The sequence below is a fragment of the Anomaloglossus baeobatrachus genome, chromosome 5 (assembly GCF_048569485.1).
Source record: "Anomaloglossus baeobatrachus isolate aAnoBae1 chromosome 5, aAnoBae1.hap1, whole genome shotgun sequence".
In the NCBI taxonomy this organism is placed as follows: Eukaryota; Metazoa; Chordata; class Amphibia; order Anura; family Aromobatidae; genus Anomaloglossus; species Anomaloglossus baeobatrachus.
The window spans coordinates 255,708,204-255,733,306 of record NC_134357.1 but is presented as its reverse complement, the minus strand read 5'-3'; the positions used below and the strand labels follow the sequence as shown (position 1 = coordinate 255,733,306).

Genomic DNA, 25,103 nt, shown 5'->3' with positions numbered 1-25,103 from the left:
TATCTTGAGATGTTGCTTCAGTATTGCCACCAGTCCCTCCTGCAGCAAATCAACCCCACAACATGATGCTGACACCCCTGTGTTTCACAGTTGGGATGGTGTTATTAAGCTTCAAAGCTTCTCCTTTTTTCCTCCAAACGTAACAATGGTCATTATGGCCAGACAGTTCAATTTTAATTTCGTCAGACCACAGGACATGTCTCCAAAAATTAAGATTTGTGTTCCTGTGTGCATTTGCAAACATTATTCTGGCTTTTTCATGTTTCTTTTGGAGAAATGGCTTCTTCCTGGCAGAGTGACTTTTCAGCCCATGTTGATACAGTACTCGTTTCACTGTGGATAATGACACAATCTTACAAGCTTCCACCAGCATCTTCACACGGTCTTTTGCTTTTGTTCTTGGGTTAATATGCACATGACTGACCAAAACACGTTCATCTTTGGTAAGAGTACACAGAACCCATCTTCTTCCTGTGTGGTATTCCCATCTTGTTTGTACTTGCGTATAATTTTTTGTACAGATGAACGAGGCACCTTCAGGTATCTGGAACTAGCACCCAAGGATTAGCCAAACTTGTGCAAGTCTACAATTCTCTTCCTGAGATCTTGGCTGATTTATTTTCACTTTACCATGATGCTACACAAAGAAGCAGTGTGTTTCAGGTGTGCATTAAAATACATCCACATGTGTATCTCTAATTACCTCAGATGTTTCCACTAAACCTATGAGAAGCTTCCAAAGACATGACATCATCATATGGGTTGTCCTATATTGTTTAAAGGCATAGTTCTCTTAATGTATGTAAACTTTTGACTTTGCAGAAAGTAATAAAAATGCCTTAAAACATTCTCTCTGTCATTAGTCTGGCATTTGGCAAATATAAATAATTTTGGTTCCTAATTGACCTAAAACGGGAAAGGTTTATTCTGATTTCATGTCAGATAGTGAGAAAAACATGTAGATGTGTCTTTATAGATAGTGTATGTAAACGTTTGTCTTCAACTGTATGTCTTTAAATTTTGTATCATTTAACTTTTACAAACTCCTTGTTTTCTCGCACACTCAACTTTGATGTTTTCATCATTCATAAATAGCTGAGAGAAGTTCAGAAAAAGACATATATAAGATTTGCAAGCTCATCGTTAGTCCATTATAGAAGGCTCACTGATGGATTCTCATTCAGCCTATCGTGCAAGCCAGTAACAGGCAGTATAAGACAGAGGCTTTCTAAGCCATTGGTTGAAAATAAAAACATGATACATTTTGTTCATTCTCATTCGTTAATGAAGTGGGGTTTTCAAGCGTAGGCATCTACAGTAACAGCTCTTTAGGAAATATAGTCTTCTACAGTTTAACAAGATACCTGTCTAAAATAGGACTTTGTCTGTTTGCTAAATAATGTAAATGTAATGTATGAGTTACAGGTGCAGTGTCCGTAAAGGAGCGGCAATGCCAATTCATAACCAGCAATAATGACAGTTGATTGATCTTATGGTATTTTCCACAGATCTGGGAGTGTGAAGAACCACTGGCATGAAATTTACCACTTTGTTGAAAGTCTTACTGAAAAATTCACAAGGTATGTTATCACTAACTTCTGATAATATGGTGTCTACTAGTAATCCACTCACCTCTCCGGTTCTCCAATCTGGACGTTCTCATCTCATTTGACCATATTAAGCTGGGTTCACACTAAGCGACAACGACGTCGCTGTTACGTCACCATTTTCTGTGACGTAACAGCGACCTTGTAAGTCGCTGTTATGATCGCTGCTTAGCTGTCAAACACAGCGACGCAGCAGCGATCATAGCGTCGCTGTGCTACATGTGCAGAGAGCAGGGAGCCGCGCTTAGCGCTGGCTCCTTGCTCTCCTAGGTACAGTACACATCGGGTTAATTAAACCGATGTGTACTGCAGCTACATGTCACAGTGCAGAGAGCAGGGAGCCGCGCACACTGCTTAGCGCTGGCTCCTTGCTCTCCTTGCTACAGTATACATCGGGTTAATTACCCGATGTGTACTGCAGCCACATGTGCACAGAGCAGGAGCCGGCACTGGCAGCAAGGGCGGAGGCTGGTAACGAAGGTAAATATCGGGTAACCAGGGAAAGGTCTTCCCTTGGTTACCCGATGTTTACGCTGGTTACAGCTTACCGCAGCTGCCAGATGCCGGCTCCTGCTCCCTGCTCGCTTCATTTCGTCGCTCTCTCGCTGTCACACATAGCGATGTGTGTGTCACAGCGGGAGAGTGACGACCAAAAAATGAAGCTGGACATTCAGCAACGAGCGGCGACCTCACAGAAGGGGCCAGGTCGTTGCTGGATGTCACACACAGCGACAGCGACGGGACATCGCTGCAACGTCACAGAAAATGGTGACGTAGCAGCGACGTCGTTGTCGTTGTCGCTGTGTGTGACACCAGCTTCACTTTTGTAATATGGACTAATGAGAAGATGTTGGAGAAACAAGAATTGGGCATGTCAAGTTTCCTTTGTTCCATCAGAGATAGGACAATAGCAGATACTGATCAATGTTTGTATTGACTTTTGGCCACACATTAGTGAATATGTCATGGCCTCTATTTTAAGCCATGAAAGACAAGATTTTAGGCCAAACCTTCAAAGAGGCCATTCACTTTTGGACTCTGCGTAAATGGTGGTCACACAAGTACAAAGTGAGTCTGTCTGCCTTATTAAAGGGATTGGCCCTTTTGGAGGTTTTGTCCAAATCCCATTTTTCAGGGCTTGAAGCCTTGATAGAGTTTCTGACTTATGGTCAAATTGCAATATGAACATAGCCCAACCTAACTGATTAACAATAATAGCTGATCCTGTTAGGTTTGCTCCTATTTTCCTCTGTAGGGGTGTGCTGAAAGCATGTAAAGGATATGTCCTGACCAACCGTGGATAGTCCTTTTTAGTATTGCTGTGCTTGCACTTTCACTTAGTCTATGTTATACTTGTTGTCTACTATACTTACATATGCATAGCCCTAACCTTAGATGTCTTTTTAACATTTTATATGTAAGAATTAAAGATTTTACAAGTTCTTATACGTTGGTCGGCCACTACTTCTTGTTACCATGGGTGTCAACTGTTATACAAAAATAGGACCAATAATTATTCATACTTGAATATACAGTGGATATTTATTGTCAGCACTCAATGCTGTTTCCAAGTATCATATCAAGTCCATTGACCTTTTTACGGCCAGGAGGGTTGGACAAAGCATTCAGGATATAGTAACTTCTGTGTGACAAACGTGGAATGTTTTCCATTTACCACAATATGTCCACATGGGATCAATTAATCTGTGAGAACGACAGAACTATTCCAGCTGGATGAGCACTTTTTCAGGAAGTTCTCGTCTGACATCACTAGAAGTGTTTTTTCACTGTGGGAGGAAGACATGTTTAACATTTAATACATACAATGATGTGATCTGCTTTTTATTATAACTATATTTGTTAAATGTTTGATTTTTAGAAAAAAAAAACAGAGCAACATTATTGGCAGACATATCCTGTTTTTCAGAGCTTATTTATTAGCTTTGCTGTGTAGACTGGGACAGAATCAGCAGGTTGGGCGAGTTAACGACAGCTATATTGTACTGATGGAGAAATACAATATATAGGACAATATGATAAAATATATATGATGTCCTCATATATAAGGTTCTGTATGCATCTCCCGTCACTTCTCATAAAGATATATGGCTACCTAAGAAAAATATTATGAAAAATGTTAAAATGTTATTAAAAAACAGATATGGAAAGGCCATTAGGTTATCGTTGACATTTTAATCCAATAGCTATATACTTTGTACATTGAGCATTGCTGAAGTTGTGCATGCATCATGTATTCACTGGAGTTCCCTGATTTCATGAATCTTTGTATTTTATACAGTCCTATGCTCAGGATGTCATTCATTGTCTTCTCCTCTCGGGCAACAACCATCATGAAGCTGACTGAGAAAAGGTAAAGCACTCCTGTGATTGCGGAGCCATACATCCACCTATAGACAGTGATTTTACGGAATTTTTGGTTGACGTTGTGATATTCTTGACTCCAAAAATTGGCCTAATGCTGTTCTTGGTTTCTGTGGAACCTAAAAACTGAAACATCATTTTATTGATGTTTTATTCCACAAACTATGTGCCATGCACTTCAGATTTTGCTTAGGGGCAATATATCTATTAACAGATGTTCTGCAAGGTGGGAAACATTGGGTCAAGGGTTTAGAAATAAATAGTAAATGGTGTGGCAATAGAAAACGTTCACTCCTGACTTAATTGTATTTTCTGCCTTACAAAACGATTTTTGGTAGATGCAGTTTTGATAAAAATCAATAAAAAAATGGTATGATTCATTGTGGTTGTGTTTATGTCCTTCACAGAGATCTAATACGACTTGGCCTCCAGAAGCTTTATAAGGAGGTTCCTGGAGGTGATACTTTTATGCATGAAGGTTTTAAAATGGTAATTAAAGATGTTTTTAGTTAAAAAGTTGTCAAATGTATAGATCCTGGATCATAAGTTGATTTAATACACATACAGTAATGTTGGTTAAGGCTGCTTTCACACATCCGGTTTGAGCCGTGCGGCTCAATCCGGCTGTGAAACCTATGCAACGGATGTGGTGAAAACACAGCATCCTTTGCATAAGTTTTTTACATGCGGCCCATCCGGTTTTTGCCGCTTGCGGCACGCTACTGAGCATGCGCAGTGGCAAAAACCGCATGCGGCGGCTGGATGCGGTTTTTGCCGCATCGTACCGCATCCAGCATCCATAGGGATGCATTGAGAAAAGCGCCGCATCGGCTAGATGCGGCGCGATGCGTTTTTTTTTGCCGCACAAAAAAAGTGCCAGGCAACGTTCCATCCGGCCGCCGCATCAGCTAAATCTGCCGCATGCGGCAAAAACCGGACCGAACGCAAGGCCATGCGGCACAATGCGGCACTAATTAAAGTCTATGCAGGAAAAAACGCAACCGGCAGCAAAAAAAAACGGTTGCGTTTTTCCTGCAAAGTGCCGGATTGTGCCGCATAGCAAAAGCCGGAGGTGTGAAAGCAGCCTAAGTGAGTCAAATATCCTTTAATGACATTCAAAAGTCATCTCATCACTGGCCATTAACTGTTGCCAAAAGATCTCTGCCATGTGCATAAGGCCTAGTGGTCAGGCAATTGGCAGCACCCAAGAACCAAAGCAGTGTTCTCAGTAGTATCCCTCAGCTGAGATACCAATGAATCTGATTGTGTAAAAAATGCCCTATTAGGCTATGACAACATCATAGACAGGGGTCACCTGCTCAAGGATCCCATAGTTACATAGGTTGAAAAAATATCTAGGTCCATCTAGTTCAACCTTCCTCCAACATTTATACATTTCATCACTAAATCATGTATAACCAACAAGGTTGTGTGTACTGAGGAAATCATCCAGCCCTTTTTTACAAGCTGTTATAGTATCTGCCATTACTACCTCTTGTGGTAGGGTATTCCACAGTCTGACTGCTCTAACTGTAAAGAACCCTTTCCTATTTAGGTGTCGGAATCGCTTTTCTTCCACTCGCAGTGAGTGCCCCCTGGTCCTTAGTATTGTCTTTGGAAGAAATAAGTCATGTGCCAGTCCTTTATATTGACCACACATGTATTTATACATATAAATGAGATCTCCACAGAGACGTCTTTTTTTCTAAGCTAAACAAACCCAAGTTTTTCAACCTGTTATCACAAGGGAGGTCTTCCATTCCATGTAACAATCTAGTTGCTTGCCTTCTGAATACCTATTTTAATATGTGGAGTCCAAAATTGGATCCCATATTCCAGATGTGGCCTTACAAGTGATTATTATTATTAATAATAATAATAATAATAATATTTATTCTTTTATATAGCGCTGTTAATTCCACAGTGCTTTACATACATTGGCAACACTGTCCCCATTGGGGCTCACAATCTAGGCTCCCTATCTGTATGTTTTTGGAGTGTGGGAGGAAACCGGAGAACCCGGAGGAAACAAACACGGGGAGAACATACAAACTCCTTGCAGATGGTGTCCTTGGTGGGATTTGAACCCAGGACCCCAGCGCTGCAGGACTGCAGTGCTAACCACTGAGCCACTGTGCTTCCTTTATAGAGGGGTAACAATACATTGGGATCCCGGGATCTAATCTCTCTTTTTATACACCCTAAAATCTTGTTTGCTTTTGCAGCTGCTGTCTGACATTGAGTGCTGCTGCTCAGCTTATTTGTAATGAGAATATCCAAGTCCTTCTCCTGTTCTGTAGTCCCGAGTTTACTTCCATTTAATGTATACGCAGTTATAGGATTACTCTGTCCTAGGTGCATTACTTTACATTTATCAACATTAAATCTCATTTGCCAAGTATCTGCCCATTCTGACATCTTATCCAGATCTTTTTGTAATATTGTACTATCCAGGTCAGTTTTTAATATCCTACATAGTTTGGTGTCATCAGCAAAGACTGACACTTTACTATCAATCCCATCCACAAGGTCATTAATAAAGAGATTAAAAAGAATCGGTCCTAGCACAGATCCCTGCGGCACCCCACTGCTGACTATAGCCCATTTAGAGAATGTACCATTTATGACTACTCTTTGTTTCCTATCTTTTAGCCAATTCCTTACCCAGTTGCATATAGTTTCCCCCAGTCCTTGCTTCTGGAGCGTCATTATAAAACTGTTACGTCTCTGAGATTAATAGCAAAGTTAACATGAAATAACTATATACAAGTGAATCACTGTACCTGAGTGATAATTTATTTTGTCACTATGGCTCTTATAACTACATTTTTGTCCCAATTAAGGGGGCAGACCATATTTGGGGATTTTTTTTACACTTAAAGGCATGTATTTGGATCAAATAATACATTTTACAATGGGGTTTTATTAAAAGCATTGCCACCTTTGGTTATTCTTGCCTTGTGTTTCACTGCACATTCGAGTTTAATGTGGTCAGAAAGAGAAGAAGAGATCAGAAATAGAAAGATAGAAGAGTTATAAACTCCCCAGTAGACCATCATAGTGGGCGGAATGACGGACGTTCAGTTAGTCAGTTTGCAGCCAGCAATATAGAGTATAACACAGAGGCTATACAAGGCAAATGGTGCAACATTGTTAATAAAACCCAATTGCAAAAATGATTTTTAGCCCAACTTACATGCATTTAACTTAAAAAAGGAACATGGACAACCACTTTATCCAGATTATATTCACTAAAATTGATGTCTCAATATCCCCTGGCATTCACCCAAGTTTATCAAGCACAAAGGTCCAGAAGGCATTTACAATGTTAATAAACACAAAGTTTTCAGTTTTTTACTCATCCATTTTGAGATCAAAACTCATCCTGAATATTTCTTACAGGCGAACGAGCAAATCAATCAGGAGAATAGTGGAAGTAAGTTATTGGTATCTTTTATGCCCTATTTATCATAATGATTATAGAAAAATACATGTAATCAAGAAAAAGACAAGGTAAAAGCCATCACTGCTCCATACTAAAGTCTACCACAATAAACACCAAAAGAAAAACACATGTAGAGCAAAAAGGACACATGCAATTCATGTTACAAAAGTATTCACATATACACAGAAAAAGACCAGACAACACTCATGAAACAATGAAAAAACACCCAAAGTCCATCAATGTACACTAGTTGACAATCAAATATAGTTGTACACCCCCTATACTACTCACTGTGATATGATATGATATGATATGCTGTGAAATAGTCCAATTACAAAAAGTACAAGCAGGTGAGAGAAATGGAAATGCACTATAGACAAAGTCCACAGTTATCAAACAATATCACAAACGAAAGTAGGGCGTTAGATGACATAATAAAAATATCAAATAGGGAAAAATATACCCACAATCCTAATTGTAAATGACAAGAAATGAGGTGCTCAATAAATAATATCAGTACACTATAAGATGACCCAGACATATCAAACAATACTAATAGATATGAGAAGGACTGACAGGGAGGTGGTAGGAAGGTTTCCCACGTGTATCGCCATTGACTGTGGCTTACTCAGGGGTGCCTTGTAATCTACATGTAATAAGCTATTATAATTATTATTTATTATTATATTGCCATTTATTCCATGGTGCTTTACAAGTGAAAGAGGGTATACGCACAACAATAATTAACAATACAAAACAGACTGGTATAGGAGGAGAGAGGACCCTGCCCGCGAGGGCTCGCAGTCTACAGGGAATGGGTGATGGTACAATAGGTGAGGACAGAACTGGTTGCGCAGTGGTCTACTGGACTGAGGGCTATTGTAGGTTGTAGGCTTGTTGGAAGAGGTGGGTCTTGAGGTTCCTGTTGAAGCTTTCCACGGTAGGGGAGAGTCTGATATGCTGAGGTAGAGCATTCCAGAGTATGGGGGATGCACGGGAGAAATCTTGTACGCGATTGTGGGAAGAGGAGATAAGAGAGGAGTGGAGAAGGAGATCTTGTGAGGATCTGAGGTTGCGTGCAGGTAGGTAACGGGAGACTAGGTCACAGATGTAGGGAGGAGACAAGGTGTGCATGGCTTTGTATGTCATGGTTAATGTTTTGAACTGGAGTCGTTGGGTGATGGGAAGCCAGTGAAGGGATTGGCAGAGTGGCGAGGCTGGGGTGTAGCGAGGGGAGAGGTGGATTAAGCGGGCCGCAGAGTTTAGGATAGATTGGAGGGGTGCAAGAGTGTTGCTAGGGAGGCCAGAGAGCAGGAGGTTGCAGTAGTTGAGGCGGGAGATGATGAGGGCATGCACTAATGTTTTTGCTGATTCTTGGTTAAGGAAAGCACGGATCCGGGAGATATTTTCTCTGCTCAATATTTCCCGCTAGTACACTATAAGATGACCCAGACATATCAAATATTACTAATAGATATGAGAAGGACTGACAGGGAGGTGGTAGGAAGGATTCCCACGTGTATTGCCATTGACTGTGGCTTCCTCAGGGGTAATCTGTAAGCAATGAGGTGGTTAATAAACACTTATTAGCACATCACATTATGACCTAAACAAAATTATTACTAATATATATAAGAAGGGCTGACAGGGAGGTTGTAGGAAGGCCCCACGTGTATCATCACTGGCTGTGACTTCCTCAGGAGTGAAGAATTCAGTGTTTGTCCAATCTTATATAATATAGTCCAGCAAATCATGATTGAATGTAAAAATTACCTGTAAAAAGTTAGATTCTCCAGTACAAAACATGGGAGCAAAGACGATGTCTACTAAATTATACTGCACATGTTTGAAAGTCGCATAGGTAAACATTCACTAGTACTGTTTCAAAGAGCATTACCTACATTACAAAATGGAAATTGATATTTGTGCTAAGGTGTAAATGCAGCTCAAGCTTCAATAATGTACAGCATGATACATGCACTCGGAATATGAGGTGCTCATTACAATGACAGCAGGTTTACTCATCCTCTAGTGATAACCTACTCCTGATAAAACAGTGATTTTAGCAAAACTCCACCAAGAAGACCAATAAATGTTACATTACTGAAATCAGGGTCTCTGTTTCTATATAATGTGGCTCTCAGATGACGTGGCAAAAATCTGCTGACAGATATCCTTTAAGCTGATGAGAATATACTAAGAGTAAAATAGTATAGTCCATATCAGTAATTATGAATTATGCTAAAATGAGCAATCAGTCAAACCAACGGTATTAGGTGAACACTGTAAGCACCGTCATTATCAATCCAAAATAGATGTATTGTAGAGATTTAAAGGGAAACTCCACATTCAGATCAAATCAAATCAGATCAAAGATTCAGATCAGATCAAAGGCTGCATGGTATAGATATATAATATGTATACAGCTCTGTAAAAAATTAAGAGACCACTGCACAATTGTCATTTTTTCTGATTTTTCTCTTTATAGGGATATTTTTGAGTAAAATGTAAATTGTTCTTTTTGCTATTAACTACTGACAACGTCTCCAAATTTCCAAGCAATAAATTTTGTATTTATTTTTGTGAAAATGAGAAATGGTCAAAATAACAAAACAATGCATTACTTTCAGACCTCAAATAATGCAAAGAAAACAAGTTCATAATCATTTAGAAACAGCAATGCTAAAAATGCTTTAACTCAGGAAGATTCAGAAATCAATATTTTATGGAATAACCATAAGTTTTAATCCCAGCTTTCATGCATCTTGGCTGCTTTCCACCAGTCTTTCACACTGCTTTTAGATGACCTTATGCCACTCCTGGTGCAAACATTAAAGCAGTTCTTTTTCTTCCTCTTGATTACATTCCAGAGATTTTCAGTGGGGTTCAGGTCTGGAGATTGGGCTGGCCGTGACATTGTTTTGATATGGTGGTCCTTCATCCACACATTGATTGACCTAGCTGTGTGAGATGGTGCATTGTCCCACTGGAAAACCCAGTCTTCAGAGTTTGGAAACATTGCCTGAGCAGAAAGAAGCGGCTTAATTCATACGTCCTTCGCAAAGTTTAATCTGCCCAATTTCTAGAGTAAGGTAATGTTCTTTGATGAATCTAATTTTCAGCTTTGCTCAATACTTGGTCATCTAATGGTTAGACGGAGACCTGGAGAGGCGTATGAGTGTCTTGCACCCTCTGTGGAACTTGGTGGAGGATCGGTGATGATCTGGGGATGCTTCAGCAAGGCTGGAATTGGGCAGATTAAACTTTGTGAAGGACGTATGCATCAAGCCGCATACAAGATTATCCTGGAAAAACAGTTGCTTTCTTCTGCTCAGGCAATGTTCCCCAACTCTGAGCACTGTTTTTTCCAGCAGCACAATGCGCCATGCCACACAGCTAGGTCAATCAATGTGTGGATGAAGGACCACCACATCAAAACCCTGTCATGGCCAGCCCAATCTCCAGACCTGAACTCCATTGAAAACCTCTGGAAGATGGATAGTCACAAGCCATCAAACAAAGAAGAACTGCTTACATTTTTGCACTAGGAGTGGCATAAGGTCACCCAAAAGCAGTGTGACAGACTGGTGGAAAGCATGCCAAGACGCATGAAAGCTGTGATTAAAAAACATGATTATTCCACAAAATATTGATGTCTGAATCTTCCTGAGATAAAACATTATTATTGTTGTTTCTAAATGATTATTAATGTGTTTTCTTTGTATTATTTGAGGTTTGAAAGCAGTGCATTCTTTGTTATTTTGACCATTTCTCATTTTCAGAAAATACAAAATGTTTTGCTTGGAAATTCGGAGACGTGTTGTTAGTAGTTTATAGAATAAAAGAACAATTTACATTTTACTCAAAAATATATCTATAAAGAGAAAAATCTGAAAAACTGACAATTTTGCAGTGGTCTCTTAATTTTTGCAGAGCTGTGTATCCTCACACTCCTTTGGCGTCAGACTGATTTACACACTACAACACAGATATATTACAACCACTTATATCAGCTCTATTATATCTGTAACTCATAGATGGGAAATCCTGCTCTCTATTATGGAACACGGATTTCTAAACAATAAGTGCTAATAATACATGTGGACCTTGTGAGGTCCAGATATATAATGAACTGCTGTATGATAAGACAAACCTGACCTATAATAAAATAAAGTGAAATGTCATTGCTGTGACTGATATTTGCATCTTTGCCCTCAGGTAACAAGGCAGCCAGTGTTATCATAGCACTTACTGATGGCGAACTGCAGCAAAACCAGTTCTACTATGCCGAAAAAGAGGTATATCAGAGATCCTTAGTCTCTCATACTCACTTAAAGGGGTTTTCCAGGCTTATCAGGAAAGTATGCAGTCTCTCTAGGTGGTTATAGACTTGTGAATCCTCACATCGTGCACAGTGCACACTGTGAGGATTCTCTGGTGCCAGTGACAAGACCTGTCATGTGACCGCAAGTATGGGATATGCATACTCCCAACTACATTCCGACTAGACGTGTGCGGCTTTGCTTAATTCACTTGTATTGAGTGAGGGCACGCAGGTCTAGTCAGAATGTATGCATATCGTATACATGCACTCACATGAACTCTTGGTCTCGCCGGTGGCACTGAAGAATCCTCACTGCCTAATCCTTATCTTTCCTGACATAACCTTTTCTGAGAGAGTGGGGAGGTCCCATATACATTCGTTAGCCTATCCCACCAATATCATATGGGGCTTTAACTACCTCCTGTCATCTCTCTTATTCCCTCTGTATCACACACACTAAAGGCTACTTTACACACTGCGATATCGGTCCCGATATCGCTAGTGTGGGTACCCGCCCCCATCTGTTGCGCGACACGGGCAAATCGCTGCCCGTGCCGCACAACATCGCCCAGACCCGTCACACATACTTACCTGCCCGGCGACGTCGCTGTGACCGGCGAACCGCCTCCTTTATAAGGGGGCGGTCCGTGCGGCGTCACAGCGACGTCACTGAGCGGCCGCCCAATAGAAGCGGAGGGGCGGAGATGAGCGGGACGTAACATCTCGCCCACCTCCTTCCTTCCTCATAGCGGCCGGGAGGCAGGTAAGGAGAGTTTCCTCGTTCCTGCGGCGTCACACATAGCGATGTGTGCTGCCGCAGGAGCGACGAGCTACATCGTTACTGCTGCAGTAACGATAATCGAGAATGGACCCCCATGTCACCGATGAGCGATTTTGCACGTTTTTGCAACGATGCAAAATCGCTCATCGGTGTCACACGCAGCAACATCGCTAATGCGGCCGGATGTGCGTCACAAATTCCGTGACCCCAACGACTCCGCATTAGCGATGTCGCAGCGTGTAAAGCCGCCTTTACTCTCTTGTAGACTTACGATCATCTTTCCTTAAATACAGAGGAGGTGCCCGTGTTTCTATCTATTATACTTTTTCTCTGATTGTTCCACTCCTGGTTCTGGCTACAAATACTGAGGTAAAAAATGCATCAAATACTAAAGTAAGAATCTCACCAAATAGTGAATGTGTGCATGTGGCATTACAAATACTTAGGTAAAAACCTCACCAAATACTGAACGTGTGCACCGGGCCTTACACATACTGAGGTAAAAAACGCATCAAATACTGAAGTAAAAAACTCACCAAATTCTGAATGTGTGCACCGGAAACCTCACCAAATACTGAACGTGTGCACATGGCCTTGCAAATACAGAGGTAAAAAACTCCCCAAATACTAAACGTGTGCACATGGCCTTACAAATACAGAGGGAAAAAAACCTCCCCAAATACTGAACGTGTGCACATGGCCTTACAAATACAGAGGTAAAAAAAACTCCCCAAATACTGAACGTGTGCACATGGCCTTACAAATACAGACAAATACAGAGGTAAAAAAAACTCCCCAAATACTGAACGTGTGCACATGGCCTTACAAATACAGACAAATACAGAGGTAAAAAAAACTCCCCAAATACTGAACGTGTGCACATGGCCTTACAAATACTGAGCTAAAAACCTTACCAAACAGTCATGTGTACAGGACCTTACACTCCCTCATACCCTTTCACACTCTTGCTTTCCTCTTCCTCACACAATCTTTCTCTCACTCTCTGTATTGGAGGGTGGCAAGAAAGAGACAATTACTGATGGAAAACCAACATTAAGGTGACCCTACTGAATTGTGGGAGAAGGTTTTGTATTGAGAAGAGACAATGAGACACACTACTTCATAGGCCGGAGTCACACTGGCGTAAAGCGTCTGATGAGAGAGAATCAGATGCGAGATCAGAATGGTACTCGGCTCAGTCTCTGCTGCAAGCATGAGCCAAGCATCATTCTCTGTGCTCTAAATCTCTCACATGTGAGAATCAGAGCACTGGTGAGGAGAAGATCGAAAGATTAAAGGGGTTCTTCAAGAAACCTAATAAAAGAAATAATGCTCATTAACCTCTTCACGACACATGACGGATCGTGTCAGGTTAATCCGTTCCTGCTGCCGCCGGCAGCCGGCAGTGATTGCTGCACATGTCAGATGATTTGATCAACTGACATGTGCAGCTATCAAGCACGAGTGGATTTGCTCCCTCTCGTAACTGTTAAACCCTTACAGTGCGCTGTGAAAATGTCACAGCGCGATGTAACAGCGGGTCGCGGTAAGCATTCACTTACCCGGCGCCATTGGAAGTTACATGATGTGATCACGTGGATCCGATGGTTGCCATGGTAGCACAGGGTCATGTGATGGCTGCTGTAGCTATCATGAGTTAATTCCTCTTACAGCCGACAGAGGGCCGTGTGTGAGCAGAAAACTGCATTTCTGCAGATCAGAGCAATGCTGATCTGCAAGAAAGAATGAGCGATCAGACAGCTGATCGTTATAGTCCTCTAGGGGAACTAGTAAAATAAAAAAAAAAGTTTTAAAAAAGTTCAAAAAAAAGTTCAAATCACCCCCTTAATCGCCCCATTGAAAATTAAAGGGTTTAAAAATTATACACATATTTGATATCGCCGCTTTCAGAAATGCCCGATCTATCAAAATATAAAATCAATTAATCTGATCGGTAAATGGCGTAGAGGCAAAAAGATTCCAAATGACAAAATTAAATTTTTTGGTTGCTACGAATTTTGCGCAAAATGCGATAACAGGCAATCAAAATGGTGCTTCTGCGCAAAAATTGTACAGTTTAAAAACTTCAGTTCAAAACACAAAAAATAAGCCATCACTGAGCCATAGCTCACGAAAAATGAGAACGCTACGGATCACGGAAAATGGCACAAAAAGTGCGCGATTATTTTGGACAAACCTCTGAATTTTTTTTAACCCCTTAGATAAAAGTAAATCTATACATGTTTAGTATCTACGAACTTGTACCAACCTGAAGCATCATACCGACACATCAGTTTTACAGTTTTTAACACTGTAAATAAACTATTCCAAAAACAATCATGCAATTGCACTTTTTTTGCACTTGGAATTTGTTTGCCATTTTCCAGTAAACTATATGGTAAAACTTATGGTTTCATTTAAAAGTAGAACTCGTCTTGCAAAAAATAAGCCCTTATATGGCAAGATTGCATGAAAAATAAATAAGTTATGGCTCTCGGAAGAAGGGGAGCGGGAAAAAAAATGGAAAAACGGAAAATCGCCCAGTGGTGAAAGGGTTAAATAATAAACATTTTTCTAAATACTTTTTTTTTTATTTTTTATCTACTGCACTCTGTCAGGATTTTAAGCATGGCAACTACCAGGACATGCGAAAAGATGGATTACATGAAGCACGAGACAGATGCACTACAACACTCAGCCTGACTGAGACCCTCAGTCAGCTAAAGAAAGTTGTTTATCTTCTCCTTTAATCCAGCTCCAGTCAGTGTCCTGTCATGGTGACAGAGCAGAGGATGTTCGAATGCCTGGTCGGAAACTGCTCCGATGTGACCTCTCTCTCAGGCATCACACAGCCGGTCCTACTACGTGTCCTCTGAACTCTAGGACAGGGTGTGAGTTATGGCAGCTGCCATCTTGGAATCCTGACAGAGTTCAGTAGAGAAAGAATACCTTTTTGCTATAGAAAGGTATTTATTTATGTATTATTTATTTTATTTATTTATTTTTGTACATTTCTCAGAGAACCCCTTTAATTCCTCCACCTTCTCTGTTGTCTCTGTTGGCGTATATCAGACTGCATCCTGATGACATCTGATTGCAGACTGATATTTCACACGCACCCATAGACTTGTATGGGTGCACACCGTCGAATGCAGCTGTTTTTTTCTCGAGCCAAATCAGCATGAGTAAAGAAACACTGATCGGCATTGCCACATAGAATAACATAGGTTAGAGTGCTATCCGATAAAACAACATGATCCGATTTCACTGCAATTGTGAGCGTCCCCATACTCTCACTTTCACCTATGCTTTTACACTATGTCACTTGCCCTCTTTTACACACTCACACTCTTTGTTCCCTCACATTCTGATACGTTCTTTCTGTCCTCTCACTCTCTTTTGCACTCTCAATGTCTTGGACTTTTCTCTTTCTCACTTTCAATCTTCAGTTTTGCTGTTTTGCAGTATACCCCAATAGTCTCATAATTTGTCTATTAATTCTTATACAGTTCCCAGTGGACACTGAGGAAAAGCATGGCATGTGGCACATGTGCCTGCGCAGAATCATGCCACTTAGGATCTTAACCTCCGCCTTTATAATGGTCTGTCACAAGTATGATCACTTTACTGCTGCTTTTCTTCTTTCTTGTCACTTTTCCATATAGGCTGGCGGTATACAGATTATGGTTGAGGTGCACCCCACTTATTTTTAGTTACAGAACTCTAGCTCCTTGAAGTGATTGTGGCGTCTCTTACAAGTCTCCTTTTTTTTGGATATTGTTTTTGGAGGGATGGCCTTGTCCACATTGTGTTTGGACTGTGTGATGCAGTTATTATTTGCATACTATGACCAAACATTGCTTACGAAGCTATCCAAACAACTAGATATTTATCTGTAGCTTTTCCTATCCATGTTAATATCTTTATTTCTTAGTTAATTTTGTCCTAATCAAAGCCTCCATAGTACAGGGCTTGAAGAATTATGCTTGAATCACTTTTTATTTTTGTTATTAATGATAAATAATAAGTATGCAAATTCACACCTTGGGGCTGGTCAGGAACTGCGTACAGATGGACTAACCAAACAGACAATTAGATTGTTGGCGGGTCCCATTAAAATTGCAACATCTATGGATAAAGAGTGGTCTAAGGATATCTTAATGGGAATCTGTCTGTAGTGACAATGTGTCATCCCAGGCCTATGGGGTACTCGGTCCCGGGCCGTATATTTACGGGGGTGTTACTGGGTAGCCATTGCCCGGTTCCGTGACCCTGGGGGGCGCTTTTAAAAGGGGGAATATTTACAGGGGAGTTGAAATAAAAGTTTTTGTCGTGACGCCACTTGCGCGTTGCGGCTATATAGATGGAGCCGCCACTGCACAGTTCTCACTACTGGGGCTGGTGTTGTTCGCAGCCTGGATGTTGGGCCCTCCGCAAGCAGGGCCAGGCCCCAGGGGATAGATGATGTTGTTGGGCGAAGAAAGAAGGTAGGCCACACAAGGGATTGCAGTTTAACTGGTTTCTTTTACTCACTCAGTTGTTGTGCTGGTAACCTGAGGAGTGCTGGTCCTCACCACTGGTCCCCTTAGTCCCAGTGCCGATGTGGTAACCTGGTGGCTTCTTTCCCTTGCAGCTGTCTCTGGTTGGTGGGTCCCCATGGCTTGAAGCGTCTGGGGGTCCCCTCCTGGTTCTTGTTCAGTCGTAGTCCGTATAACAGATAGCTTGAACCCTGTGGGGTCAGTTCCTCGGTTCCTGTTCCTCAGTTCTCCCATTGCTACTGTGTCCCGAACTTTACGGTCAGTGAGGTCCTGGATGGCCCCCTCACTATGCAGATTTTATCAGGTCTGCCTGGAGCGTTTGCCTGACCTAGGATTCTGTACCCCATTGGTGCTATGGTTCCTGGAGTACTCCACCGTACTCTACCGGCAACCACACGCCTGGGCCCTCAGGTCACCGTTACACTCTCCTGTCAGTGCAGTTACGTCCATCTCCTCTCACTTCCACTTACTAACTACTCACTGTCTGACCCCTCCTCCCTGGTTGTCGTCTAGTGGACTAGATCGGCTCCACCCCTAGGTGGCCATCCATTGGGTCCATCCCTTGTCTGTCACCAGTCTTTGGGAATGGGGAAAACAGGGATTAAATTGTGTTTTGCTGTTACCGACACTGGTCTTCTGGGTACCTGGGGGTAAGCCCTCCATCATTGACAGGATGCAGTACCTTGTAGCTCCTGATAGCTTCAGGGGCACTACAACAACAATCCTAAGCTATATATATATATATATATATATATATATATATAAATATATGTGTATATATATATATATATACATAGAGAGAGAGAGAGAGAGAGAGAGAGAGAGATACAGAGGTCATAGAACGTTTAATAAAATGATGCATTGACATCTGCAATCAGATGTCTCATTCCAGACAAAGCCACGTTTTTTCTTGTATGTAAATGAGCTGTTCCAGACATAAATCTCCATAGCTTATTTTAAATGAAAGGGGGAGTTATCAGTGTGAGTCATGTCATGACTGACAGCTGCTCTCACAATCACACACAGCTCTGCAGTGAGATCAGATGCACCTCAGTACAGCAGAAGTGAACCTTGTCTCATTACAAATATTTGCAGCAGCACTTATCCTCTCATAGTGACAGTGTTATGTGGCATTGTTGTGGCAGCATTATGTGGACAGCTCTGCTACAGAGCTATGTCTAATTATAACAAACAGTGCAGCAGAGTTGAACCCTGTCTCATTACAAACACAAAAAGCACATTTACAGTTGTCGTCTCAAGAGCTATTGACTCTGCGGTACTGCCATTCCCTTACACTGGCTGCCTGTGAGATGGAAACTAAAGCACTATGAGAGGACTGCAGTGGCAATTGTTTTTGTAATGAGACAAACTTTACTTCTGCTGTACTGTATTAGCTCTGCTGTACTGTATTAGCTCTGCTGTACTGTATTAGCTCTGCTGTACTGTGTTTGATCTGATCTTACTGAAGAGCTACTGAAGAGCTGTATGTGAGTATGAGGGGAAAGTGTTAGTCATTACATGTCTCACACTAGTAACTCACGCTTACCTTTAAAATGAGGTTTGAAGGCAAATTTTCAGGGAGCTCAGTGTCCTATCTATAGATATAAACAGCTCATTTACAAATAAGAAATAAGTGGATTTCTCTGGAATAAGATATCAAGATATAATTTTCTTTAATGTTCTATGACCTGCATGCCCATAGAGACGGCTTAGGAGGGTTGATCCAACTGACAGATTCCCTTTAACCCCTTAACGACCGCGGGCAGTAAAATTACGTCCTAAATGTCATAATGTTACTGCCCGCAGTCCTCCGGCGGCAGCATGCCGCGATCGGCGCACATCTCAGCTGATTTTCACAGCTGAGATGTGTGCCTGCTAGGCACGAGCAGAATCGTTATCTGCTCGTGCCGATTAACCCCTTAAATGGCGCTGTCAATACGTGACAGCGCCATTATAAGCGCGATCGCGGTAAACTTTTACTTACCGCCCGGTACCGGAAGTCACGTGACGCGATCACGTGACTTCCGATAGTTGTCATGGTAGCACAGGGTCATGTGATGATTCCTGTACTACAAATGACTTGCTTTCACTTTCGCTGTGCCCGCTCCATAGTGAAAAAGAAAGAGAGCGTATCTGCTGTTTACAGCTGTGTAGCTGTGATCAGCAGATACTGCAGAGCGATCGGAATGCTGATCGCAATAGCCCCCTAGGGGGACTGGTAAAATAAAAAAAAAAGTAAAAAAAAAAGTTTTAAAAAATTTAAAAAAACCCTAAAAGTTCAAATCACCCCCCCATTCGCCCCATTGAAAATTAAAGGGTTAAAAAAAGAAAAAATATACACACTTTTGGTATCGCCGCGTTCAGAAACACCTGATCTATCAAAATATAAGATCAATTAATCTGGTCAGTATACGGTGTAGCGGCAAAAAAATTCCAAACGCCTAAACGACGTTTTTTGTCGCCACAACTTTTGCGCAAAATGCAATAAGAGGCGATCAAAACGTAGCATCTGCGCAAAAATAGTACCGTTAAAAACGTCAGCTCGAGACGCAAAAAATAAGCCGTCACTGAGCTATAGATCCCAAAAAATGAGAACGCTATGGGTCACGGAATATGGCGTAAAACGTGCGCCACTTTTTTCAGACAAACTTCCGATTATTTTTTAACCCCTTATATAAAAGTAAACCTATACATGTTTGGTGTCTACGAACTCGCACTGACCTGAGGCATCACACCCACACATCAGTTTTACCATATAGTGAACACAGCGAATAAAATATCTCAAAAACCATAGTGCTATCACACTTTTTTTTGCAATTTTTCTGCATTTGAAATTTTTTTGCCGTTTCCCAGTACAATATATGGTAAAACCGATGGTTTCATTTAAAAGTACAGCTCGTTCCGCAAAAAAATGAGCCCTCACATGACCATATTGACTGAAAAATAAAAAAGTTTCGTCTCTCAGAAAAAGAATGGCGAAAAAAAAAAATGGAAAGCGAAAAATCGGCCGGTCGTGAAGGGGTTAAAAGACCAGTGCTAATTTAGATGGTTCTGTCTAAGATGTAACATGGACTAATTGAGATCAGTTACTGTATGTGTGCATATTGTTTTTTTTACAGGCGGACAGAGCTCGCAGTTTGGGTGCTATTGTTTACTGTGTGGGAGTAAAAGACTTTAATGAAACACAGGTAAGTACACATATTATTGCTGCTACTACTACTACTGTACTACTAATGCTGTAATTCCCATTGCTGCTGCTTCTACTGCTACTACAGGCAGTCATACTGGCATATAACTTGCACAAGTGCAATGCGAGAATATCTCACATTGCACTGTCAATTCCAATGTCATGTAATGAGGCAGCTCAGATCTTCGATGTTTGCCTCAGCCCTAATGGGACTGAGAAAAAAATTGCAGCATGCAGTAGGGCTCTTTTCCACTTGTGATTTTCATGTGCGAGTGCAATCCGATAAAAAATCGGATTGCACTCGCACCAGTGTTAATCAATGAAGCAGTTTTCTCTGTCCTGTTTTTTCTCCATACGAATCGTGCTCTTGGTGCAATCGCAGCATGCTGCATTTTGCACCGAGTCTCAGCTCACTCGTGTGTAAAATCGCACTGCACTCGCATCTTATGCGACTGCAGTGCGGTACACGCAGAGACAGACAGCAGAGGAGATGGGAGAAAGTGCTCCCTCCACCTTCTCCGTAGCTGTGATGCGATCGCAGCAGAGGGTCATTAGCATATCACTTCCGATGCTCTTGCATTGGAAGCGGTACGCAAGTGGAAAAAAACCCTAACAATGAGTCTCTGCTCACATGCACCCATACCAGTCTATGTGCAACATTGCATTGCACTTGGATGACATCAATACCGCCCCGCGGGCTCGGCTGTGACCGCCGAGCCACTCTGATCCGTGCTCGTACGGCGGGTGGTGGCTTGAGCCTCTCACAGACCCGGGGGTCACGTCGCTCTGCAAGAGGGTTGGCGCTACACCCAGGGACTTGACGGGAAAGTTCCACGGCCGGGGCCGCGGTGGTTTGGTTTGGGGTGTAAGTTCGTGATGCCACCCACGGGTTGGGGTGAATAGATGGACATCACCGCTGCCGTTAACTAGGCCTCCTGGGGACTGTGTTGCGCAGCTTGGTGTTGACCCCTCCGTGGGTAGGGGAGTAATGGTCCGGGGGCCCGAGGGAGGTGCTGAGGCGTGGGAGCGGGTGCGGGCGTATGCTGAAGCGGTGCGGCGCGGTGCGCGGCCCGAAGGCACTGGTTTACTCTCTATGACACAATACACTGGAGTCTCTGGTAAACCAAACGGGATGATGAACGGGGCCTGCAGCCGGCTGCAGCTTCTCCCTGAACGGGTTGGTGGTTTTCACCTTTCTCCTGCACCTTGTTATATGAATGTTTGACTCCTATGCCTAAGCAACGGGAGTCCGCTCCCCGACTTGCTGGTTGTCGGAAGAGCCCCGCTTGCCCGCAGACGCTGGCCTTTTGGGTCTCTATGCCTTGGCGGTGGCTTTACCCTGTATGGTTGGGCTGTTGTCTTCTAATGGATCTTGTGTGGGATAGGTCCTAAAGTCCAGTCCTCAATCAGTTGATTTGACTCAGCCCTGTCGGTTCGGGGCTTTGTACTGGGTCTGAGTACCCCTCCTGGTGCTCCGGTTTCCATTCGGTTTCCCGGTTCGCTACCGGCAGGCCACCGCCCGACCCCGGTCCCAATGGTTCCACCGGCTGTAATCCCAGCTCCTGCAGGCGGCCACCACCGTCTGCCTCCTTGCCAAAGGTGACTGGGCTCCGACCCAGCCACCCGAGTAGACTGTTGGCAGGTGTGGTCACAGGTCTGCCCTTGAACTCGTCCTCCCTCCTTCACTGTCAAGGCTACTCTTCACACTGCCCTAGAACTTGTGTGTCTTTTCCCGCCTCCTAGGCCTGTGAACTCCTCGGTGGGCGGAGCCAAACACCTGGCTCCACCCCCCTGGTGTGGACATCAAACCTGGAGGGTGATGACAAGGGTTTCTTGGTTGGCTGCTGTCACCTACTCGGGGAGGGGGGTGTTGTGTGTGTGACTATCTGGGACGACCTGACTAGTCCAGGACGTCACACATCAAAGTGCAATCCAATATACGCACAGATAAGCGTAATTTCCGTCTTATCTGCAGCTGTGATCTGATCGCAAGATTGGATCACAATGAATGACACTCATCTCACACCCGCAGCAGAGACTGAGAAGAATGTCATTAGCATATGGTACCCAATGCTCTTGCATTGAAGGCATATGTTATGTTACCGGCAATGTGTACTTAGACAATTTATGTAATGCCTAGGAAAAGTATAGAACGCAGATATTTCATACCTTGCCTGAAAACGACAGGGATGGTATACATTGCCTAGGTATTCTATAGAATGCCGGGTTTTCATACATTGCCTGTAACATATACACTAGTGTTACTCCAACCTACTATTGTTGCTATTTCTACTACTGCCACTATTGCTACCGTGTTTCCTCAAAAATAAGACACTGTCTTATAATTTTTTTTTGCCCCTGAAAATGCGCTAGGGCTTATTTCAGAGCAGGGCTTATTCATGGGGAAACACGGTATGATAGTCTTCTACCACTACTACTGCTAATGCTGCTACTGCTGCTACTACTACTACCACCACTACTGCTGCTACCACCACTACCATTGCTGCTTCTCCTACTACTAATGCTGTTACTACAGTACTACCACTACTACTGCTGCTACTGTTTCTTCTACTACTATTACTGTTTTTACTGATACCACCTACTTCTACTACCACTATTACTCACTTTTACAAAGAAAATGGCATATAAAAAAACTGCAGCACCTGAGCTCTGGAGTGCGTCACTCACCGCTCATTGTGGACTCTGTCCAGGACTTCGGTATAGAAAATGGGGCAATGCTAGCCAGTCCCAGTACAGGAAGGATAATCACAATGCTTAAGTAGGAATAGCGAGACTCACCATCCATAAAAACTTGTACTTTATTCAATAAACTTCATAAAATATCAGCCATGTGATTACTGTCATGCAGGAGGGGTGAGAGAAAGAAAGCAGGTGCAGGAGGTCCGGCCTGGGGCATTATATAGCAGTGTTATGTGGGCAATGTATGGCGGTGTTATATGGGCACTGACATTAAAGGGAACCTATCACCTAGAATATGCGTTCTGACCTATCAGCAGGTACATGTGTGCCCTAATTACACCTCCCCACCCATCCCTGTTTTATAAAATTGTATAATATGAAAGTAATAAAAAAATGTTTTATTACCTTCATATTTCGTATGTAAATAGCAGGGAATGTGGTCACAGGGGCGGCGCCTTGCCCTAGGGACGTCTGCATATTTCAGTGGTATCACTGTGGGCGTGATACCATGGAGCGACGTCCCCGTCGCTCATTCTATCCTGCACGCATTGCAGCAGGCTTCTCTTCCGGGTTCTCCTTGTCAGTTTCAGACGCGCACTGCGCATGCGCAGTGCGCGTCTGAAGCCGGCTATTGAACACCCGGAAACGAAGCCTGCTGCAATGCGCGCAGGATAGAATGAGCGACGGGGACGTCGCTCCATGGTATCACGCCCACAGGGGCGTGATACCACGGAAATATGCAGACGTCCGTAGGGCAAGGTGCCGCCCCTGTGACCACATTCCCTGCTATTTACATACAAAATATGAAGGTAATAAAACGTTTTTTATTACTTTCATATTATACAATTTTATAACACAGGGATGGGTGGGGAGGTGTAATTAGGGCACACATGCGTCTGCTGATAGCTCAGAATGCATATTCTAGGTGACTGGTTCCCTTTAATATTCAGGAAATGTACTACGGTCTATTTTATCTGTGCAGTTTATTATGAGAAACACTGTAAAAATGGGTGCTCTTTTCCTTGTTGCTCATGTCTTAATTTTTATTAACTCTATCCCTGACAATATGGATGTACCACACAATAACACATCACTATATCACATATTTTACTTAGCGACCTTATATGCAGCACTTATAACAGCTGGCATAGCGCCCTTCCTTAAATTCCATGGAACATTTATAGAAGTGACAGGGTGCTAGCTTCTCTACGCCACAAAGCCCCTACGACCAAGCTTCCATATACAATTTGTTGCACATTTGGACTCCCTTTGGTTTCCGCTGCAGGAGACCCCTTGCTGCTCATTTGTACCCATCCGGGATGATGTGCTTTCATTCCATGTTACATTAAATACTTCCTCCAGTCAGAATCCATGATATGAAGCAGAGGGACAGAGACGGCCGTGGGCAGTGAGGCAGATTTACATGGACACCGACAGGATGGAAACAGCCAGGCTGTCATAAGCAGATATGTGCGGCAGGGACACTGAGGGCAGGATATGATTATACATATGAATGGACTATAGTACTAATAGTCAGTGCCCACATATCATCCACCATTATTACAAATGTGCCGAAACACTGGATGGCCACTTTAGTACATTATGTGCTCGTCCGGTGTGGACTCACTAAGTAAAGATAGTAAGTTAGGTTAATAGGTTTTATTTTAATTGGATTGCTTTTGTTGAAAAATTTCTACTGTCTCCTTTAATGGGAAACAGGAATCTATATTATAAATATAAGCAATCTGTCACCGAATATTTGCTACTCCATCAGGGAGCAGTTTAATGTGAGGACAGATACCATGATTTCAGCTATGTATCGCTTTCTGGGCTGCTTGCTGTAGTTTTGATAAAATATTGTTCTATCTAATGCAGATCAATAGGTTTTCTGAATGCTGAGCTCTGTAGCACCCCCCCCCCCACAGCACTGATTGGTGACTTTCTTTGTACACTGTGTATAGGCAGAAAGCTGCCAATCAGTGGGGACGGGATTATACCGAGCTTATGAATATAGAGGACTACAAGGCATCAGGTTTACTTATCTTCTAGTGATCATTTCTTGCTAATACAACAGTAATTTTCTCAAAAGTACAGCAATATTCTGCCATATAATGCACCCATGTAAAGTCTACATAAATC

The 25,103-nt window shown here is 42.5% G+C and overlaps 1 protein-coding gene across 1 annotated transcript in view; it reads left to right on the top strand.

Moving 5' to 3' along the window:
* Positions 1-25,103, top strand: part of LOC142311180 (anthrax toxin receptor 1-like) — a 131,280-nt gene that overhangs the window by 37,675 nt on the left and 68,502 nt on the right. Inside the window, exons 2-7 of the mRNA XM_075349368.1 lie at positions 1,509-1,580; positions 3,907-3,978; positions 4,397-4,478; positions 7,392-7,425; positions 11,653-11,732; positions 20,197-20,265. Of these exons, the coding sequence (XP_075205483.1) occupies positions 1,509-1,580; positions 3,907-3,978; positions 4,397-4,478; positions 7,392-7,425; positions 11,653-11,732; positions 20,197-20,265 (409 nt within the window). The remainder of the gene's footprint in view (positions 1-1,508; positions 1,581-3,906; positions 3,979-4,396; positions 4,479-7,391; positions 7,426-11,652; positions 11,733-20,196; positions 20,266-25,103) is intronic.